This window comes from Buteo buteo, chromosome 23 (assembly GCF_964188355.1).
Source record: "Buteo buteo chromosome 23, bButBut1.hap1.1, whole genome shotgun sequence".
In the NCBI taxonomy this organism is placed as follows: Eukaryota; Metazoa; Chordata; class Aves; order Accipitriformes; family Accipitridae; genus Buteo; species Buteo buteo.
The window spans coordinates 4,913,429-4,936,258 of NC_134193.1; the positions used below are offsets into that span (position 1 = coordinate 4,913,429).

The 22,830-nt window shown below is 43.6% G+C and overlaps 2 protein-coding genes across 4 annotated transcripts in view; one reads left to right on the forward strand and one right to left on the reverse strand.

The window, feature by feature from the left end:
* Nucleotides 1-15,840, reverse strand: part of ILRUN (inflammation and lipid regulator with UBA-like and NBR1-like domains) — a 30,932-nt gene extending 15,092 nt beyond the window's left edge. The window contains exons 1-2 of one of the 2 annotated variants that reach the window (XM_075055379.1): nt 15,537-15,833; nt 674-828 (exon numbers count right to left, since the gene is read on the reverse strand). In XM_075055379.1, coding sequence (XP_074911480.1) covers nt 674-828; nt 15,537-15,694 — 313 coding nt within the window. In that variant the 5' untranslated portion in view covers nt 15,695-15,833. Of the gene's footprint in view, nt 1-673; nt 829-15,536 lie in introns of both variants that reach the window. The other variant, XM_075055378.1, reaches the window with a different exon arrangement.
* Nucleotides 15,841-16,629: 789 nt separating this feature from the next.
* SNRPC (small nuclear ribonucleoprotein polypeptide C) lies at nt 16,630-22,298 on the forward strand. 2 transcript variants are annotated; one of them, XM_075055194.1, is made up of 6 exons: nt 16,630-16,834; nt 17,207-17,249; nt 18,241-18,349; nt 19,749-19,841; nt 20,482-20,586; nt 21,900-22,298. In XM_075055194.1, exons 1-6 carry the CDS (start codon nt 16,827-16,829, stop codon nt 22,022-22,024), a joined length of 483 nt encoding a protein of 160 aa, XP_074911295.1. In that variant the 5' UTR covers nt 16,630-16,826; the 3' UTR covers nt 22,025-22,298. The 2 variants fall into 2 exon arrangements, with proteins under 2 accessions (XP_074911295.1, XP_074911296.1); XM_075055195.1 differs by having other exon boundaries at nt 16,642-16,834; nt 19,752-19,841.
* The last annotated feature ends 532 nt before the right edge of the window (nt 22,299-22,830 follow it).

Genomic DNA, 22,830 nt, shown 5'->3' on the forward strand with positions numbered 1-22,830 from the left:
AAAAAGCAATTCTGTCAGAAGTGTATTAAAAAGTAAAGGGTACCTGCCACTTACCCTTGCATCGCTACCTGTTCTCAGATCATTGCATCACTGCCTCCACAGAGAACACAGTTGTATAGAAAGCTGAATGACCAAATGACAGGGATGGCCAGAGAAATGGTGTAATGAAGGGTAGTGGTAATATACAGGCTGGTCATGAGCTAAAAGGCTTTGAGATTAAAAGCAACCTCTTCGTTGACTTAAAAATGTATTCCATTTGTTTGCATCAAATTATCAGAAACATGACTAGCTAAGGATTCTTAATCTATTTTCACATCTAATTACTGCCATTAAAAAAAAAAACACAAAAAAACCAAACAAACAAAAACCCCAAACCAACTTGTACTTCAATTTCTTTTATCTAGAAGTTTCCTAGAGTTTTTGTTTGTGTGATGGCATGAGGAACAAGACTGGTGAACTGAGCTGTCCATCTTGCCACAAAATGTTTGTGCCAACGTAAGAAGGGGGAACATGCATAGGTTGGCAGCCTACCTCCTTCAGTAGCAGGGTGGCTCTATTCCAAGTTAAGCGCACAGGAACCTCCTGCCTTAAGCCAGCATCTCTTCCATGTAGATCTGCCATCCTATCGCATAATACACGCTACGTGGACTTTGCTACAGTCTAAAAGTCTTACCTGTGTTTTGTATCCTCCATGTTTTTGTAAACTGCGTATCAGGAGGGATGGACTCTCCTTCACCTATGGTGACATCTTCAACAAAGGACATGGAGGGTACATTGATATTTGGACTCTCAAAATCATAGTAGGCTCCAATGGCGGCTTGTAGATTCCTAGAAAGCAAAAAAGCAGATTACAACCTGAAGTACAGGTGGGTCGGGTCCTTTTCACAGGTTTACGTATGTCATCCTAAACACTTAAGCAAAAATATTAGCCAGTTTATTAGCTCTGCTGCTTATGTTTTTTTAAAGCTTTCATCTCTATCACACATGGATTCTCCAAGATAACAGAGCTCAAAATACAGCATTTTACTCACCAGGGACACTATTTTAGACCACTTTTCTACTCTGCTTCTTATTTTCACTAGAAATCTTGGAACTTAGAAGTCTTGGAGACCTCTACCACATTAGCTCTTTATGAAATTTGCAGAAAAGTTCAAGAGATACTGAGGGAAGTGCTATGCAGCAGCATGTAAACAACAGGGCAGTTTATTTGTACCAGCCTTGTTTCCTGAGCTAATTTCTAAAGGACTGAACCTCTCTGTTTCATTTTGGCACAAAAGGTCCAAAAGGAGCACGAGATGAACAAAACACGAAGAACATTCTTGTGATAACTCTTGGGGCCAAAGGACATCAGTAGCTACAGATAACAACTCAAGCCTTGCTGCTTTTGAAACATATGGTCATGCATGAACCACGAGTACTCCAAGACTATTTATTAATCATTAAAGTGCCTGCTCAGCTCTGGATAGTCACAACTCAAAGGAACTTATAAACCATCTGAGTCAAAAGTTCTTACTGAATAAAGAAAGGACAGTGGAAGTCTGCGATATATTAAGGATGTTCAGAAAGCCACAAATGCTATTGATTCCTGAGTCACAGCGTAGCTGAAACTCATATGATAATTAATTTGAAAAGAGGAACAGTCAAACAGGAAGAGGATTCGTGAGTCTTAGCTCCCGTTCCACGATATACTATTAACTTATTATATAAGCGTTTGGCAAGTCATGTAATTCTTCTGTTTACGCATGTCTGTGAGGTTGTGGCCCTAATTTACATGTTGTGAGTAGGTGCTGTGAAAATGGAGATGAGTAAAATCTCACCAAATGCAATGGGCATAACAACTACCTTCATGATTACAAAAATCTGTGTTGCTTATTTGAGCAGGATAGAAAAAAATCCCAAAACCTTCAAGAACTGGGAACCACCACCTAAAACAAAGCCATGCAGAAGGCTAGTCAGAAGCTGTGCTATATGGGTACAGCGATAAACTGAGGGTTTGTATTGTGTGGTGGAGTGTCATGTGTCTAAACCAAAGCCAGAAAGCCAAGGTGAAAGCAAGAGAAACATTTGCAGCATGACCCTGAGAAAGAGCAAACATAGGGCTTTTTGGACTGCTTGCCAGCTGGAAAGAGGCTCGAAACGGTGAGCAAAGAAACTGCCTCCTGTTCAATTCCTACAGCATTCAAGGGGGGGAAAAAAAAAAAACCCTAACAAAAAAACAGACATTCTGGATAAAATCAGAACTGCATGGGAGAAGTATCACTGCTTTCTCCTCACAAAAAACATAGGAGACCCCAAGCGTAGTAGCTAATAGCACTGGAGCTTGGGTCAGAGGGGGTAATAGCAGTATTAGGCAGATCTGCGAGCCACCCGCAATGGGGGCGGGTGGGAGAGGACCTAAACAACAGATGTATCAGTTTGGTAATCCATCACGAATGACAGAAGATAATCACGCTGTGTTAACCGCAGGAGTTACTGACATTCTGCTAAGTCTCCCAGCGAACAGCCAAAGTGTTAGGAGGCACTGGAGGAATCTTCTGCACAACACAGCCACAGTGATCGATTGGCAAATTCAGCAAACTGAGCCTTGCAGTGAGACCTTTCGCCATCAACACGGAATGCACTTTGATACGAAGGGGAGACAGAAGAGCTACCGTGTAAGATTTCCATGTTTAGAACAATGAATTTCAGACCAGAAACCATTATTCAGCTTGAGGCATTTTCTACTTAGGAGTGTCAGGGCTATATTTAATACAGCCAGCTCAGTCAAATGCTACAGGAAGGGTGCATGTCACATTAGCCAATAAATAGAGACAAATGCTCAGTTTTACGTCACCAACCGCCTGTTGCTTATACACTGCACAAGATTTACATAACTCACAACAGGGCTGTGCCAAGAGACTCCTGTTCGCTCAACCAGCTAACACAATGATCTAGAGTTTAGTTTTCACTAGGATTTCTTCCTGTATTACAGCAATCCAAGGCAAAAGATATTCTAAGAGCTACAAAAGACAGCAATACAGCTCCTTCTCTTCCTAATCCACTACTACATAAATACATGTTCAGATATACTCACAACTGTGAGTTATGATTCTGGAATCAGTAGTAATGACCTTTTATTGACATTGAGAGGAAAAATTAAAAGTTCCAAAGGGAAGATTTCTACTGTAATTCTTCGTAAGGCAGCCTGCACTGTTTTTTGTTTGCTTGGCTGTAAATAAGCTTCAAAAGGTAGTGGGCTATTTGTGCACATAGGCCCTCTGCCAACCCTCTTCCACTCCCTGTGTCATATTTCATTGCTTGCTTTGCCATTGGGAAACAACTCCAGTCCTCTGCAGCATTTAGTTAAAAACTAACTAAAGGGGAACACATGCTGAAAAACAGATTTGCCACCCTTTTGTGATCAGATATGCACAAACCCACCTTCCCGCTCCCACCATTTTGATCAATGTGCAGCAGGTTTTGTTTGGGGTGAGCCCTTTTGCATGTTTGGCTACATCTTGGCCTTCCCACTAGAAAATTAAAAAGAAGCTTCCAGAAACTAAAGAGAAATTGAAAGTGGTAAGAGCCAAAGTCAGGATGACAAAGCAAATCTGACTTAAGTTCTTTGACACAGACAACCAACCCTAAGAGATAGCCACTGAGAGGCTGTACGGCACCACTCTGCTACAAGAGATACCCACAGCGCTCACATTTTAGTCATGTTCTCTGCTTACACAACCAGCAAAGCCAGCGACGTATCACTGCTGAGCTTTGTTTCCACTCTTTCCAAGAGACAGCACTCCCCCTCCTTTGCTGCCCCCCCAAAACCCCCAAGTATCAGTTTGAATGCAGTACTTTGCTTGGGGAAAATGAGTGCCATCTGCAGAGGCCAACTATTAGCAACCTGATTATTTGCAGGTTTTTGAGACGAAGGAGTACATTCTGCTGCTCTGCCTTTCTACTATAGGGACAACATTAGTGGAGTTTACAAGCAAATGCAAGCATTAATGAGAGAGATGGCTTCAAGGTCAAACACACTCAAGGCCCTGAAGTTTGACTCTTTTTTTTTTTTATATATATATATAAAAAATTTTTTTTCTAGGTCTTCACTCTTGTGCCCCAGCTGTAATTGCATTGCATAAACTGCACATAGTTCAGGGACAGGAATGAAGACTTAGACCGCTGAGAGGAAGGGGTTATCATCTAAAGACTTCTGCTTACACATCCATGCCTGCTTTATTTTACTCCTCCTAGGTGTGCCTTGCACCACGCTACCCCTTTGCTCTCTGCCATATGAGATAAATTACTACTATAAACCAAACAACTTTGAAACGAAGATGAGCATGCCAAATCCAGCCAGTGTAATTTACATGACTGATCCCTCATAATTACAGGGATGGCCATACATCTCTTTCTTAACATAGGCCTTCAGGTGTCAGGCCCTCCTTAGCTTTCCTAAATTAAGCAATTTTACCATTTTTAGAGCAGTCCTGGACTGCAATAGTTTGTAGCTCCGCCATAGTTACTGAGCAGGTCTGACAGGATTTAGGCTCAAACTCCTGAAAAAAGCCTGCAATCAGAAGTCACCCCAGCGATGAGGTGAGTCTACTTAAAATCAACATAGTGCTCAATTTTAGTCCTAAGAGCAAGATTCTGGAAAGAGGGAGGGTAGAAGGCAGCAAATAAAGGTTATAGCTCCACATTATCAACCAAATCCATTCTAATTATCAGTATCCCACTCCTTCCGCTCCAAGGGCACCCATGACTCTTATGTGTCAAGTGCTTTTCCAACAAAATACTACCCGCAGAACCAGAGAAAATGTTCGTTTTCAGATCAATTCTTTTGCTCTGCTGCTTTGTTTCAAGCCTCAGGAGCTAAATTACAATAGTGAAGTTAAAATCTTCTCTGCTAATAGCTCTGGAGATGTCCCTTAACAACTCTTAAGTGTTTGCAAAGAGGTGGTTTATCTTGAGCCATTCCTTCCCTTTCCCATTTTCTTCCAGACAGCCTTTTGTTATGTTAAACCAATATATTTAGAGAGTAATTACTCCCAATTAACTAGGTCACCACGCAGTATTCAAAAATAAAAGAAACTCTTCCAAATCAATTCACAAACTAGAGGCCTCCTAACAAAAAGCAATATACAGGTAATTAGAAATATTTTGTTATTAATTGAATCAGATCCTTCTTTTAGCAGAATGAAGAAACCAAAGCACTGAGGCTTACTCACTGCAGCCTTATGCAAAGCAGGGCACACGCATAATACCTAATCCTTCACTTACCAATAAAACGTATGATTCTTTCAATACACAGAAGTTAAGCATCTTGGGAAGGAAAGCAACACAAACAGGTCGTCCTAACAGACGAGACAAGAGACATTAGAGTCCTGGCAAACAGATATTCTCAAAACAGGTAAAGTGAATTGGAAGAATCGTCCACCATCCAGCAGCTGTAACCTTCCCACACACCGCTCCCACCAGCCATCGTGCATGGCGGACACAAGGAATGGTATTGTGGTTTTGTTTTCAATCCATCAGCTTAAAGATCTGAACTCGAAAAAAAATCACTTATGTGCAGGTTGTCTAATGTATGTGGTGACACATAAGAATTCCACTCCAAAAAAACATTTACAGTAGAAAGCAACAACTTAAAAAATAAAATTTTAACTACAAATGTTATTGGAACCTGTAAGTTTTCATTTATTGTCAAATTCTTTTATGAAAGATCCAAATATTTTTTTTCTTTTTAAAGAAAGATAGATTGGGGGGGTGGTATAAAAATTCAAATAAAATCACAGCTTAAGCTCAAAATCCAGCATGCAAATTTTGTTGTTACTAGCTCCTGCCCATTCCTACAGCCACACCACCTATCACCAGCTAATGGGTGAAAGTTTCTAGTGCTCTGATTCTCCTGAGCTGTCAGAAAAAGCAAAGGCTAGAGTTCTCAGGGCAATACCAAGTTAGCCTTCAATTCAGAATTTCACACAGGATGTAGCCCTTAGATCATACACAGACAGTAAGTAGAGGACATTTATTAAGTCAAGTAGAAAGCACTTTGACAAATGGACTCGGTCACTTTGCTGTACAGAGCAACTGTAATAAAGTGAATGCCAAGTTACATTTCTCTCCCTCTGTGGAAGGAAGGAAAAGCCAGGCAAGTGCCCAAGCTGTAATATATGTTCGTTGTATGTCCTCAGCACTCACATATGGTGCAGTATTTTGTCATGAGAAAAGCAACATGGGTATTATTCTCCTGGAAACATGGAATGCAAAAACTGAGCAGCGATATAAAAGTACAATAAAATCTCAAGAACATAATATATTAGGTAGAACACCTTGTACTCTTTCCGTAACTGAATTCTCAACCTTTACAGACCTTTTTCTTGTTTTCCAAATGCAGTATGTAACCAGGCACTGTAATACCCCATAAGGTGTTAAAAACAGAAAGAAATGTGCAAAAGAAATAGTGCAGCAGATGGATAATTTCTCACTCCTAAATAATGGAACATCTCTACATGATACAGGTGGGAGAGACTAAAAATGTATATGGAGGACATCCAAATGAGGCAATCCTAAGTCCACTCTTTTTGTCTCTTAGTCTCTAGAATCTTATTTGGATTTTATTTGCCCCAGCTACTGGGGAATTGGACTGATAACACTACGGGCTAGGACATCTCAAACAGCTATCCTATTGCTCCTGACATACGAGATGCCTCACTCAAAGCCTTAGAGAAAACTGAAGGGGGTAGGGGGAAGAGATATGCTCATTACGCCACAGGGAAGCACTTTTACCTGGAGTTTTCAGTTCAAACATTTTCAATAGGGATGACACATGGCAATTAAGTGGAAAGTCTCAAGATGTTTTGAAGGACTGGAATTTTAATCAGCAAATAGCTTTCAGTAGACTTAATTTCAGAAATCAAAATTTACGTATCAGTTATCTTCATTCTTAACCTCTCTTACACTAAACCATGAGGCTGGGGAGCTACCTTAAAAGATGTTAGATGATCCAAAAGGACCACTGAGGGAAGCTGAACTTACACAGCTGAAGGAGCGGGAAAAAAAGAGCTGGCTAATTCGAAGCTTATGTATTTTCTCACATGAAGCCGCAGGAAAACATTTCATTGTCTTAGCTGAAAACAGCCAGTTCCAAATACAAGTGGGATGTTCCAGGAAGAAGACAGAAACCTGTGGTGACTAGAAGCAATACTGGGCTCTCTGCAGGGGCAGCACAAGGAAAGAAACCGAAGCGCTACAGAAGAGGCACACCATTTTCAGTGCACCCCAAACCACCAAAGGAAATCACTTTCCTTTAGCAGGCTTTTACATGCATACAAAGACATGCACATCGGCAGTTTAACCATTATTGTGGTGCCTGCGCTTGGCTGAGCACTGTACCTTGCCAAACAACGGCAAGTGGTCTCAATGACAGAATCAATACTACGATGCTGCTATAAGCACAACCCCACACAGCCATCCCCAGCAGCTGAACCCTCCTAAAGCAGGTGGTCAGGAGCTTTAACTGTAGGGTAAAATATTTTGAGAATGTCACAGCAGGAGCTGCTCTCTACTTGCTGCCATTGAAAACAGGCAACAGCTCTTCCCAGTGGAAAGTAATCAAGAGCTGCCAGTAGGCAAAAGATTCTGTAACTGCTAATTCCTCAGTATAAACTATGTCACCAATCTATAATTGTCTGCATTAAAGTGAAGGGGGATTAAGCTACAGAAACTGTCTGAGAACAAGTTCAGGCATGTAAGGCAGTCCAGCTGGACTAAAATTATATTGTACCCAATTCCTTCTGCTACAGTTGTCTGCTTACATTTCCATTTCACATGCGCCCAATTTTTAAATGTTTTGTAACTTGGAGAAAAGCACAATTATAGTATGTTCCATAGTTAAAAATACAATATATTTAAAGTCTAGATTTCATTCAAAATAATCAGGTCAAAATTTGAGTTATTCTGGAGAGGAGGTGTGTGTTTGGTTTTTTTAATGCACTAGATAAAAGCTGTCCAAGAAAATATTTTTAATTAATTCTATAATTTTGTTATTTTTAGTAGCTTCAGAGGACAGTTGTGGACACCAGAGATGCAACAGTCTACAATAGTTCACATGTACTAAGACGACATCCACTACGCTTTAAGTTAGCCGCAACAGAATAAACAGTTTACAAACTATTTTCTGCTCCCCAGCCATAGGGGCATGAATGACCCTATGGGCACACTGCTTAGCAGCAGCCACAGCTCAGAGATTGCCAGTCTGTTCTGACATTTTGGCGACAGTACATCAAGAACCACAAGCCCTGTTTCTATGGTGTCTTTTCTGCCTGTAAGGACAGCAGTTCATCAGTTGTTTCAGAGTAAGAATGCCATCAAGTTTAAATCCTCATCTTCCCTCTTCCCTACTACTTAACTTTATCAAAACGCAAACGATGTTTTAAACCAAGTGCTTTACTCTTCTCACTGGATTCAGTTCAAATGGTCACCACCTACAAATATTGATCGGACTAGAGTCGCATTAAGACCTAGATTACTTAAAAAACTTCCTACGTACCAAGACACATAAAGAACACAAGACTCTCTTGTTTTTATCAGCTGATACAGGGAGAAGCAAAGTAATATGACTTCCCACCCGCCGCTATCCCTTCCCTAATAGATGCCTGGATGAGTACTGAACAAACCCAAGAAGTTTCCAGGGAAGGAGGAGGAGGACTGAGTTGAAAGATCAGGTCTCAGGTTTCCTGCCTCCTCCAGACACGAGGATTCCCCCCACTGCCCTCTCAAAAGGAATGCAGTATCAAAACTAAGCTTGAGATTTACACAGAGCAGTGGGGAAGTTTTCCTCAGATTTATCTGAATGTAGATTAGCAAATGTAAAATCATAGCAGTCCCACAGACTGAGACAAAGAGCAGACAAAACGTGCACAGCAGGGACCCCTGAACTCTTCTTAAGTAAAGCACACACCACAACTCCCCACTCGCAATGGCATAATAATCTCTATGGCAAATCCAACAGTGCCAATATGAACATGAAAGAGGGGTTTATATTCATTAGTTCAGGGAAAGAGAAAATCCCACCGTGTGTTGTTTTATCCTACCTTCCCTTTGACTTCTCACATGTGGAGAAAAAGAGGAAAACTCAGTAAATGTAGCAAGACAGAACATATACTGAAAATCAGAGTTCTCTGGTAGCAGTTGATCAGTTTACTGGACATCAACAAAAATGTTGCCTTCAAACAGCTGAGGAAACCAAATTAATTTGTTTATACTTCAGTCAGGATTTCCAAATAAAAACTAGAGAAGAGATCTTGATATAAGACCAGATAAGAACAGACTTTTTCCCCACAACAAACGTACAACAACAACAAAAAAATCTAACCACCATATTAGGTCTATAATCAGAAGTATTTGATCAGTAATAGGAGAGATGCATACTTGCATCTAGAGAATGATATAAAACTAGTGCTTTCATCTAAGAGATCAACTAAATTCTTGCAGGGTTGCTGGTGTTTAAGTAAGGGTTGGAATAAAAATGCAGGTATTTTAATGGCAGCAGTTTGTTGCAGTGAACCCGTCTATACCAGACCAATCACATAGAGCCACACTATAATCGGTAAAATTGGCTTTTGATATAACCACACAATCAAAAGCTTCATGGCACAGCTAAGGCCCCACATTCCACCTCAATATTCATATTCTGACAGGCAATGCCTCAAATCTTTATGGCTGCACAGTCTGACTTTGCATGTCCTTACATTTGCCTTCTGTATATGCTTTTTCCATAGATCTTTGAAACATAGCACACAACTATTTGAAGACTGGAAAAATACCATACCGTAGGATGACTAGGTATATCATCCAACAAACAACAAACTCTTTAAATACAGTAAGTGCAGGAAAGCCAAGGACATTGAGATGAAGAGCCTGCCTGCACGCCAGTGCTATCCTTCAGCCAACACGTGGTAACCTGTCTGTGTCCAAGCTGAGAAGGAGCATTTCAAACCTGAGTGTTGCCTGACACAGACTTGGAAAGCTTCTTTAAAAAAGCAGTCCAAAAATATGTTAACTGAGGACATCTACAAGCTTTTTTTTTTTTTTAACGGCAGTTCTGCAAACACCTGCAAGGTTAAAAATCATGATAGACCAGGAGTACTAGTGTTACCCTTTGTGGGAAATGCAACATGTATGAATGAATCCTGTTGATTTGAGTCTGTTATGTTAAATTCTGTATGTCCTGATGTCTTACCTGAATACGCTTCAAGTATTTCTCTGAATAGTACCTATACTCCAGCACTAATATCAAGTGTAAATAAATATGCTTTCATCCACAGATCCAAGTTTTACTTAAAGTAGCATCGTGTCATCTTTGCTAGAAAGCAAAAATTAAACACTTACACAAAGTCAGTGTAAAAGCAATTAAAAAAACCTATTAGCTAAAACATGTCTTTAGACTCTCAATCAAGTACATCCCCTTCTGGGTAATATAGGTGGTTCATTTGATATAAAGAATTCAAACAGCCCACCCACAGGGATAAAACTGTGCACTTATAAGGCAATTTTAATTTTGTTAAAAGTAAAAATTCTGTCTGTTCTCCAAGACCAATAAAACACTTGCAAAAAAAAAAGTTAGATACATTTTCCTTGCTATGCTCGAAAATTTCAGATTTCTGATGTAAAAATTGGTATCACCACTAGCTAATCCCTACCTCACCTTGGCTCCCCTCACTCACACATACAGAAACGCCCTACATCTTACACAATACAGAAAGGTTTTTACAGCAGATATCTGTAGTCTTTTCAGAGATAAACTTATAAATATTTTCATGCAAAATGTCATCTTTAGAGTACTAGGTAAATCATGATACAGCCACAAATTCTTCTAAGCATATGAAAAAAACTGAGGACCTCCAGAAGAGATCTGACTACCTTACAAATAAAGACGTTAAAAAGACCTTTTTCACCAGAAAGCTAGATCAAAAAAGGCTAGCGTTAGCAACAATAAAACTTTTCCCCACACACACAATGGAAGGCATCATTATCTGACACATTTCAATTAAATATCACACCTACTACACTAATAAAAATTCAGCTTTCTAAACAAAAGCTAAAAAGAGAACATAAAGAAATATTACATGTAAATTACTGAAATATACATACATTAAGTCTTCCAAATTAGGAATCCCTTCACAGCCAACTGTGTTGAAATATGGATTTTTAAATCCAGCACCACTAGCTACTTCAAATCAAATTAATTCACTTTCTCACAGAATCGAAGAAGTTCCAAGCCTTACACTCCAGCCTCTCACCCTCAAAGTTGGTATACTGTCCAATTAAAAAAAATAATTCTTCTTCCTCATCACTATACAATTTCCATAGCAGCTTTGGAGGAATCTAATGACTTTCATGAAATTGGCCTTAAGTGAGTGTCAACAAAAAATAAAATGCATGTTCTGTGCAAAGTTTCCACTGCTTTTACATTTACGCTAATCCATATTGCTGGAAACCAGTCAGGGCTAGGCTGACACTTATGAAGTTTTGTTTTGCAAGTGCTTTCAAAAAGTCCAACCTGCCCTGGTACCATCTATCCTGTTCTTGTGTGAGGAAGGCTGTGAGTAGGTATTTCGGCACAGACTCATTCAGCATCAACTGTCTGACCTAAACAATCCCCATTTTTAAAACGTTAGCACAAAGGGTTTTCAGGAGTTTCTTATGTAGGTAGACTGAGTCCAGACAAGTTCAGACATGTTCCTGGCCATACTATCACATAACACTGAAGAGTTGTAGTCAACACCTGGAACTTAACTTTACCACAAAAATCACTCCTCACAGCCCCCTCCCTCAAACCTGCGGTGCTGGATGTGCTTCAGTGTGCAGGCAGCCGGGCTTCTGCATTGCATAACATCTGGAGGGGGGAAGGGAGCAGTGAGAGTTAAGCATGCCATTTAATGGAGGGTGGATTTTTATCCTAGATGCAATGGCAGCAAAATGCCCTCCCAACTACACTGCCTGGGTTTTCCTCCCAAGGAAGAAACCTTTTGGTGCCAAAACATCTTTTGGAGAAGTTCACTTTTGGCTCTAGGCCAAAAGCGAAAGCTCAACCTCTCACTCTAAAGCCTCACAACTTCTAATGAAAAATTAAATAAATAGTAAAACAGACAATGCGTGCTGCCATTAAAGAATGTACAGCCAGGACTCTCAGCAAGGGCAAAGTTGGATTTATGGAGCAGAAAGCTAAGAAGTTAGAACAGCCCACAAACAGAACTCAATGCGTAATTAAAAAAAGGCAGAACTCTAGGAAAGCGTTTAATAAATAACAGGGGAAAAGACAACTCACCAAAGTGTTTAACCTGTATTTCTTGAAGATCAAGGAACAGTCTCAGAAACTTAGGATGCATATGTTCTACCTGAAGCATTTTTGCAATATTGTTAATAAAACCAGCTGGCAGTTTCTTAGTACTGCCCCAAGTCTGCCAGAACTTTGAAAGCACATCGAGCAATTCCAGGTAAACTGGAGAAATGGACAGACTTTTAAAGGCTATTTACAAGTATCTATATTGCTCCACAATCAACCTCTAATTTTTTTCCCCATATTGGCTGAACAAGCTATTTTAAAATAATCCCTCTATTTCAGCAGAACTGCGAAGTCACTTTAAATATGTTAAATACAATTACTAATGATTCTATTGGGAATATTCTTTCAAAACACATTACAGCTCAGATTATTTGCTGCACAATACATGAAAGACATACAACAGGGAATTCACTTCAGGTCTGGAGACTACACAATTATCACCAAAGAGCAGCTTGCTACACTTGTGAAAAAAGTTCTAGTGAAAATTATTTACATCTTTGTTAAGTAACCTATACATGGGCATCACTAAAAAGAACCCAGTCTACCAAGTGAGTGCACTTCTCTCACCCCTGCTGTGAGCTCCCTCAACCATTTCCTGCAGATAAGCATTAATCCTGGTGCAGAATGAGAGGGAAGGAATCATCACTGCAGAAAAGTGCCATACCTTTAACAAAAGGAAAAGCGACTTGACAGTCTCATTGAGACAAATTATTTGCAGGACAGACTTGTGATAGAAGATTCTGACCTGAATTCTAGGCCACAAAAAACAAACCTAGTAGGCCACTGCCTAACATCAGCTGGGGCAGTGTGGATTACACAGGGTCCTTCAACATGACAAAGGAAAGGTGTTTCCAGAAAAGGAAAATGTGTCTCGATTGCAGTTTTTTATAATGACCGAGAGCAGGGTTAGTATATTCAGGCCAATAACCCGAAGGCCATACTAAGAAGAGGTGGGAGCTGGAGAATGGGACAGAAACACAGCGCCAGAACTGCAAACTGCACAAAACCAGGCACAACAAATGATACCGCAGGTCAGGAAAGCAGCGCCCTGGCAAGAACACACGAGAAAAATGAGCAGCACCTGTCAGCATACCTAACTCAACTCCCTGCTGTTGAAAGGTTAAACTCTCACAGGCTTTAAGCCCACTAAGAGTAATCACACTACAGCCTGTACTTATTTTCATCTACTCTTGTATACATTACACCAACTTAACAGATTTCCTTTTTACACGCCCCCATCCGTCTACATGGCTGATCAACTAATACTTCAAAAAAAATTTTGAAAACTTCTGTTTTCAGAACCAAGCTAGCCACTGGAATTGTGAAATGAAAGCTATTTTCAGCACATAAGATTTTCTTCAACTGTGATTAAAAGTTTTGGGTTTTTTTTAAAAAGCCATTGGTTCTAAGATTGTATTTGAGATACTGTTACTTCAAAAAGAAATCAAATACTCCTGGAAAAGAAAGAGCTTCTTCAACACAAACCAGGAATACTATGATTATACATAGTATCTTCATGAGTAACCTTCAGGTTCAGCTCTGCTAAGCTTTCTGCTCTCCCAAGGAACATCACAGGAAAAAAAAACAAAACAAACCAACAGCATTACGCTGCTGTGTCAGTAGTTTTATTCATATTATCAACACACGGATAAAGTGGGAAAGCATCTTCTGCCGTGAACCACTTCTCCAAAGCAAACTTCTGAACTCCTCGAGAGAAACCTTCTTTTGAATCGTATCAGCTTACAAAGCCCATGGTGTATTATTTGCTATTCCCTTACTCCCTCTGCAGATGCAGATTTGCCAATATAATTCAATATAGAGCTGTAGAAGGAGTGAAGGATGGAAGGAAAAAGGTGACAAAGTTGTCTTATTACTGTTTATTAGTTCAGCAATTCCGTGCAAGTTTTTTCCTAACTGTTGATATCAAGACCTTCACTTGGATTTCAAGTTTCAAACCTGAGGTTTCTGGATTTGGTGTTATACCCCTAAGAAAAAAACAGTAACTCCAGCTTAGCTAAGTAATCTCTGTTAGCAATATCTGAAACAGAAAACACTTTGCTCTCCTGCATCCATCACAGTGAAGAGATGCAAACCTAACAAGAGGCTCACTTTTTGGTTAGTGCTCCACACAACAGCAAAGCTGTTTGAGATGGCTTAAAAGATGCGAGTGGTAATAAAGAGTCAAACCTCACAATTCAGACAGCAGCAATTTCACAACATTCTTTCGCAGTCACTGGGCTCACTGCACCACTAACACTCCTGGTTTCTGTTTTTCACCATTATATTGCTTATTTCCCACGTTTTTCTCGAGCTGCAGCTTCCCTGGTAACCTGTACCTGCTTTTTTTCTAGGGCAGACACAGGGAGCCTTTGTAAAGCCAACACATACACCAAAAGCCAGAGTATTTAGAGAGACACCCCTAGTTTGCAAGCAGGTGCTAAGTTTTTGCCAAACACCTGGGTAACTTTCACACGGAGACCTCGGCAGCTTTAACACTTCCACAGCGCCTTTCCACCACAATTTCCCCTCTTTCGGAAGCCTGCTTTGGGGTCCAGGGCACCGTAATCCATCCCTGACTTCTGCTCATCCTCCGGGCTCCGCAGAGAAAGCGCCCTTTAAGAGCTCCTGGGTCCGCTGGATCACATGCCCCTCTTCCTATCAATTAGTCACTCTTTAACAGCTTTGCAGCCCTTTGACCGACGAGCTCCTCGAACTGGCAAAATCACAACCCCAAGCTGGAGACGGGAGGCGAACCCGAGTGCCTCCTCAGCCCCGTCCCGCTCCTCTCCTCCTCCGCGCTGCCATGATAGCTCCCGCTCCCTCCCCACACACACACACGAACACACCACCCCCCCGCCGGTTCGCCCCGCCATCGCCGACCCCGGAGAAGGGGAGGGGAAAGGGGGGGCCCGACACAAACACCGTCTCACCCCGGCGGGGCCCCGCGGGCGGCGGGACGGGCCTGCCGTCCCCTGAGGCGGATCGGGGCGGCGGGGAGGGGGGGGAGTAAGGCCGCCGGCCCGGCTCGGTGCGCGGCCCCCTCAGCGCCGGCGGCCTCCCGAGGTTCCCCTCAAGCGCTCGGCCTCCGCGGGGCGGGCGGGCGGCCTCCCGCCCTTCCCCTCAGCCGCCCCAGGGCCGGCGGCCTCTCGCCGCGTCCCGTCCCCCCCCCTCAGTACCGGCGGCCGCCCCCCCCGGTCCCCCGCACCAGTTGGTCATGTCGAGGAAGAAGGCGCAGCCGGCGGGGCTGAGCTGGAAGCCGAGGAGCCGCTGGAACTCGCCGATCAGCACGTCCTTGTCGGTGGTGCCCAGGCAGCTGAACTTCTGCATCAGCTCCGCGTCCAGGTCCACGTCCATGCCCTCCATGGCGCTCTGCGGTCCCCGCCGCCCCGGGGGCCGCCCCGCTGCCGCCGCCGCCGCCTCAGCGCCGCATGGGGGCGAGGGGGGGAGCGCGGGCACGGCGGGGGGGTGGGGGGGCGAAAAGGGGGGGGGAGGGGAGGGGGCGCGGGCGACGCCAGGCGCTGGCGGCACCGCGCAAGCGCCGCTCCGCCTCGCGCGAGGGGCACGCGGCCCTATGACGCCACGGCGCCTGGCGCGGTGGCGTCACCCCACGCGCGGCGTGGGAGAAGGGAGGAAGGGGAGGGTGTGGGCGGAGCGTCGGCGGCCCCGGTGCGCCCTCGGCGGGAAGGAGAGGCGCAAGGGCGAGGGGGGCGGGGGCGCGTATGCAAAGGAGTGTTTTGCATAGGCGGGAGGGCGGGGCCGGGGGCCGGTGCGTCACGGGGCGTGCGTTTGTGTGTAAATTTGCATAGCCCCCCAGCCGCGCGCTTCCATATATGGAGGCGGCGCGGGCGGCGAGCGCGCGTGTTTATGTATGCAAATTACCCGCGGGCGGGCTCTGTGACGTCACGTGGCGCTATGCAAACTGAGGCGGCGCAAGGCCTGATGGGGCGGGGCAGGGCGGGGGTGCTGGGGGCCTCGCTGAGTGGAGCCAGTGTCCGTGTGGGTCTCCCCCGCGTCCAAAAATGACGCTTCTCCTGTAATTTTGAGCCCCGGAGCGGGGGGAGAGAAGCTAACACGACACCTGTGATACGTTTACATCTTTTAACTTCAATAAACTCTCGCTGGTTTTTAACGCAAAGCAGCTGTGTTATGTGAATGTTTTGCCCCAGCAAACACCGCCACTGCCGGCCGCGAGCCCCGGGTGTTTGTGTGTCGTGATCACGGTGCCCAGTTCTGACGTAATTTGTAAGGGGATAAACTGGGGTGACTGGACAAGTGACTAAGGCGGGCGGCGGAGGCCCCGCCTGTGAGGCGGGAAAAGCGAAGCCCGCCCCGCCGCCTCTTTTGTCCCTCGCGGGCCGCCGTGGGAGCGCGGAGCCCGCCCTGTGCCGCCGTCGCCGTCGTTCTACGGAAGCCGCCGGAGGTCAAGCGGTGGAAGGCGTCGCTACGGGAGTGCGTCACTTCCTGGCGGCGCCGGTAGCGGGGCGCGGGGAGCACCATGCCCAAGTGAGCGCGGCTTCGGCGGGCTCCGGCGCTGATGAGGGGGCGGCTGCGGGAGGCAGGGCCTGGGACCGGGATGGGGGGTGAACCGGAGCGAGGGGCCGCCCGGGCCCGGCGGGGAGGGGGCCCGTTGGTCCCCGGGCAGGGGTCGGTGACACCCCCCACGGCGGCCCGGCGGGCGGTTCGTGTCTGTTCAGGCCTCGGGAAGCGTGGAAAGAGGAGAGGAGGGGGTGCGGGGCCGGCGGGGGGTGCTGGCAGGCCGAGCCCCGGGTGCCCGGTTCGGGCAGAGCCCGTGGAGCCGCCGTGAGGGGTTGTGTTGTGTTGTAACGCTCAGAGCGCAAAGTGGTTTCTTAATAACAAAGAGTTTTCCCTCCTAAGGTTTTATTGCGATTATTGTGACACGTACCTCACCCACGACTCGGTAAGTCTCAAATCTTCTGCATTAATTTCTCTGTTGTATCAAGAGCATTAAAATAAAACTTATGTAGGTGTCCTGGTTTTGGCCGTGATAGAGTTAACTTTCTTTCTGGTAGCTGGTATATCGTTGTGCTTTGGGTTTGGTATGAGAGGAATGTTGATAACACACTGACGTTTTCAGTTGTGGTTAAGCAGTGGTTATACTAAATCAAGGACTTTTCAGCTTCTCATGCCCAGCCAGCAAGAAGGCTGGAGGGGCACAAGAAGCCGGGAGGGGACACAGCCAGGACAGCTGGACCCAACTGGCCAAAAGGCTATTCCATACCATGGGATGTCATGCTCAGTATATAAACTGGGGGGGTTGGCCTGGGGGGATCACTGCTCGGGAACTAACTGGGCATCGATTTCCTCAGCAAGTGGTGAGCAATTGCATTGTGCATCACTTGTTTTTTATATTCCAATCCTTTGAGTAGTATTATTATCATTATTATTTTCTTCCTTTCAGTTCTATTAAACTGTTCTTATCTCAACCCACAAGTTTTACTTTTTTTTCCTGATTCTCTCCCCCATCCCACTGGGTGGGGAGAAGTGAACGAGTGGCTACGTGGTGCTTAGTTGCTGGTGGAGGTTAAACCACGACAATAGGCTAAAACCAGGTTATTTGAAATATTATGGTGTCCTACTTGTCCCCTCCTACTTCTTTGCAAAAAAGAACGAGAACATCTAGTGTCACTGGCATTCAACAGTCAAGGGCAGCCAACACTCATGGCTGCCTACGACTGTTGCGGTGAGTTGGTGGTAGACAGCTGGCTGGGTGTTATGGCAACCTCTTTTACTGAAATTGGAGTCTCAACACTTATAGTTTATATGTAAAGGTTTTACACGTCACCCATCCTGATTTAAATTGCATGCATTTAAAATTATACAGGAGTTCCCAGTAAACTTTGGTTTTATGTGATGTTATGTAAGCTTTGGGTTTATGTCATCTTTTTCAGCCTTCCGTGAGAAAAACCCACTGCAGTGGCCGAAAACACAAAGAGAATGTGAAAGACTACTATCAAAAATGGATGGAGGAACAAGCTCAGAGCCTGATTGATAAAACAAGTAAGGCTAATCCTTCTGTGACCCTGGATTGCTCTCCCGTTACTTCCCCTGTCTTTCCTCTAGTTGCTTTTCTTCCATTCTTCCATGTTGAGTCTTCCTCGCTTCCCTGGTGAGTCTTTGCTCTGTGAATCATGAGCAAAAACTTCACTTAGAATGTGAATCTTGAGCTCATCAGAGCATGGGCTTCCACGTAAGAGACCAAGGGCTCTGCCTGAGGGGTTGTTGCAAGCAGACATTTACTGCTTTGCTGTGATTGAGAAGGTTGTAGATACCAGCGCCTTTACTACTGATAGTAATGTCATACAAGGTCACATAATGCATTTTTGCTTTTTGGTAGTAGCACACTTACATAAAGAGCATGAATAAGATAGGAAAATGGACATTAAAAGGTATGGATTTTTGCATTTTTTAAAAAATGCGGTAGTTGCCCTCAATTCTCTAGGGATATTGGTTTGTTTTTTTTTTTTCTCTCGCTGTTAAAGGCTTGAATAAAGTGTGAAGTGTTTCCTCTGTCATTTATAGGGTTCTTTTCCTCTCGCTTGTCCTCTGAATAGTGGTGCTTTTCTCTCTGAAAAGAAATACGAATGCCAGATTAACTTTATGGCAACTTTCTTTAGATCACAGAATCATAGAATATCTCAAGTTGGAAGGGACCCATAAGGATCATCGAGGCCAACTCCCTGCTCCTTGCAGGACTACCTAAAACTAAACTATATGACCAAGAGCGTCGTCCAGACCCTTCTTGAACGCTGACAGGCTTGGTCCTGTGACCACTTCCCTGGGGAGTCTGTTCCAGGGACCGACCACCCTCTCAGTGATGAGCCTTTTCCCAACGTCCAGTTTGGACTTCCCCTGATGCAGCTTCGTTCCATTTCCTTGTGTCCATTTTCCTCGTGGATGCTTCCGACTTTCACATCTTTTGCCTTCCTTCCAGTCGATTCCAGTCTTTTGAATTTCTTCTCTTCCCTTTCACATAAAATGTTTTTCATGCTTTTTGTTGCCTACCTAAGTCATTGCCTTATTACCATTTTCAAGATAGCATGTCTTTACCTAATGATCCCAGGTGAAAGTTGCAGCTGCAAATCACGTGATGTATTTTTTTTCTGCCATCCGCCTTCCTGTTAGGTGTGTGAAATTCATCAAGGAGCTCTTTAGTCTCGGCTGGAGTAATTACTATAATAATTGTCTTCAAGAATATTAGGTGCTTCTGCCATGACAAGCAGCATAAACCAGGGATATGTTCCAGAGTTAGAACAACTGAGCACGCAGCATGACGTGAAGTATGCTCTGACCGCGTGGCATGAGAAGGAAGATTGATGCAGGAGCTTCCTCAGCCTAGTAACTGGTTTTTCTCCTGGGATTCTTTCTTTCCTTTTTTTTTTTCTTTTCCCCCCCAATGTAGCGGCTGCATTTCAGCAAGGGAAAATCCCACCTACACCGTTCTCGGCACCACCTCCCGCAGGAGCCATGATACCACCTCCTCCCAGCATCCGTAAGTCTGAACTGGACAGTTTTTGACTGGGATGGCAGCCCTCTTGAGCTGTGTTGCATGTTTCCTGGACTTGTAAAGAAAAGTCCTTTTAGCTTGAAATCAAACTGAGACATTTTGAGCTTGTGAATACCAAAATGTAAAAGAATGCTTTGTAAGAGTGTTTCAGCAACCGTCTTAATCTTTAGTTTGTCTTATTTTAGTAATGCTGAGCACATTAATAGAAATGTGTGCCTTCTCATTACTTGGTAGGTGCCTTATTGATAGCTTCATTAAAACTTCCATCATGGGGTTTGGTTTGGGTTTGGTTTTTTAAATAGAGTAGGATTGATAACCTTCTTTTACACTTCAGCTGGCAAACAGCTGAGATCCCTTTCTGCTTAGAGTCCTGCTGTTGCAAGTGGTAGTCATCTGCATTAGGATTGCAAAGGTGGAAATAATAGCTAGCATATTGTTCCTCCAGTTTGCTTTTTGGCACCTGAAGTCAGAGTTGAAACTGAAAATGAAGACAGGCAGTTGTAAAATAATCTAAGGCACCTTTGTTACTAAAATTTCCTATGAAGTTTAATAGCTATTTTGCATTGCATGTTGTTGATGAATGTGAAAGCAGCCAGATGTGTAACCAATCTGTATATGTGTTCAGCTGGCCCCCCGCGGCCTGGCATGATGCCGGCCCCTCACATGGGTGGACCGCCAATGATGCCAATGATGGGCCCACCCCCACCAGGGATGATGCCGGTTGGACCCGGTAAGTCTGGAAATAGGTAAATCTCTGGAACTGCAGTACTGCGTGGTCTGTTTTGCAGGATGTTTGAGTTATGTTTTCTGTCTCGCTGGGCAATAGAGAGTTGTCAAAGGATCTCAGCATAAAATGTGAAGCAGCTGCAGTACTTGGATGGTAGCTGTGGTGAGGCACTCTAGTTTATAGCTCTCATCACTTCAGACATCACATTAGATGCAGTGTGGATGGACAGCCCCAAGTGTAAAGCTGTGGAAGTATTTCAGTTTGCATATACTATGTATGCACTTCCTGATCCATTATCCTCTGCGTGGTGAGACATAAAACAGTCTTAGAACTGCTAATTAAAGTTCCTTTACTACTTGTTGAGAGTTACTAGTCCCCCTGTACAACTGAAATTAGTGCTCTGGTAGATTGTAGCTTTCCTACCTCTAGTCTTAGCAGTACGATCTATAATTGTTTAGGAATTCTGTGTTTGTAGTGCTTATGTGTTTGCACAAGGGGTACATTTCAGCACTAAATGAATTTTATTGTTTAAAATGTCTCAAGATAATGTGTTCTAGAGAAACCATATGCCTTAAGAAGTTTTTTTTCAGAACTGTAAAGGCAAACTGAAATGTCTTTGATCCATTTCACTTTTGAGCTTACTGGCATTTGAAGAATTCTCAGAAGACGCCTTATTGAAGCAGTTACTGGAACAAATCTAAAGGAATACACACAGGCGCACTAAAAGTAGTAAAGTGTCCTTGCAATTATTGTCTTGCTGGTAGAAACTGTTCTTTAAGTGTTTTTTAAAGGCACAAAATATGTGCATAATCTCTGATACTAAGCAGCATAGTGGCTGCCTGAAAATAAATTGAGAAGTTGAATGGAAACCATTATTTCAGTGCTTTTTTAGTAGAGCACCTGCTTTTCTTTGGTAATGCTGTTACCCAGCTGCAAGAAGTACACCAGTCTTTTTTTGGGTTTGGGGTTTGGTTTTTTTTTGAACACACTGGAGGATTTTGCAGCACTTTTTTCCAAATGAACTTTCCAATTCAGTAATTAACTAGTGTCTCTTTTGAGTGGTTGAAAATAATTTATCGGTGAATATTGTCAGAAGTGAGCATATAACCCAGGAACTTGGTTCTTTCTCTACTAATTCCTAACATCCTTCAGGGGAACGTAATGCATCTCGGCCAGCTTCCAGATCAAAGCTTACACACTTGTAAAATGGAAGTTCCCTGGAGGGTGGGGGAGAGAACCTGCATGCTGTATTGCTGTGACTCCGTGGTTGCTATTCCCGAGAGCTCTTCTCGAACTTCCCCTCTTTCCCCTTGTAGCTCCAGGGATGAGGCCACCAATGGGAGGACACATGCCGATGATGCCGGGGCCCCCGATGATGAGACCACCCTCCAGACCCATGATGGTGCCAACCAGGCCAGGAATGACCCGTCCAGACAGATAAAGGTGGAAATGGAGCTGCCTGTTCTTTTTCATATTACGATCTTCCATATGATAAAATACCATAGACCTATGTCCCTAGGATTTTGTATTAAAACAGTGTGCAGAGGAAATCTGCTGTTACTTCAGATTGCAGACGGTTTGACCTAGATGCACACTGGACTGATGCTTTTGTACCTGGTCTGGTTTTTTTGGTGTTTTTTTTTTGTTTGTTTCACCCCCCCATTGAATTGTAAAACACAACAATAAAACATTGATGCTGGTTTACATATGGAGAATCTGAATCTTACTCTGTGTGTGGTTTTTCTGCCTGGCAGAAAGAGGCATCAGTTTTCTTTGTTCCCTCTCTACCTGTCTTGCATGGATTTTTTTCAGTTGTTTTTTTTTTTTCTCCTTAGTCTGTAGGTAGTCTCTCTTTTTCATGTCATACCCCTCGAGAGATGTATTACTATCTGCATTTTGAATTCTTGTTTCAAAACAAGTTTTCGTGTTTCTAATTAAAAACCCCCTGAAAGTGACATCAGAAAAGACTGCAGGGAAATCTCTGACTGGGGAGACCGCACCATTAAGTGACTTTACTAGCACAAAATAGGATGAATTTAATAAAATGTTGATTCTCCACGGAGGGAAGCAAAGAGATGCTGTTAAAAGTCTACTTCTTACAGTAATTGTTTTGATGCTACTAAACATATTTCTGCTTTTCTATTGGTACCAGCGCGTTTGGACACATTTAATTACATTACTGGAGTTGAGTCAGTAGTTATTAATGCTCGGTTCTCTTAGCATAAAGGGATGTGTTGTTGAAGACAT

Bases quoted from the DNA above. Each gene is read 5' to 3' on its own strand.
- SNRPC (XM_075055194.1), top strand. The intron at 18,350-19,748 runs GTAAGGCTAATC...TCCCCCCCAATG, and splicing joins GAGCCTGATTGATAAAACAA to TAGCGGCTGCATTTCAGCAA. The intron at 19,842-20,481 runs GTAAGTCTGAAC...ATATGTGTTCAG, and splicing joins ACCACCTCCTCCCAGCATCC to CTGGCCCCCCGCGGCCTGGC.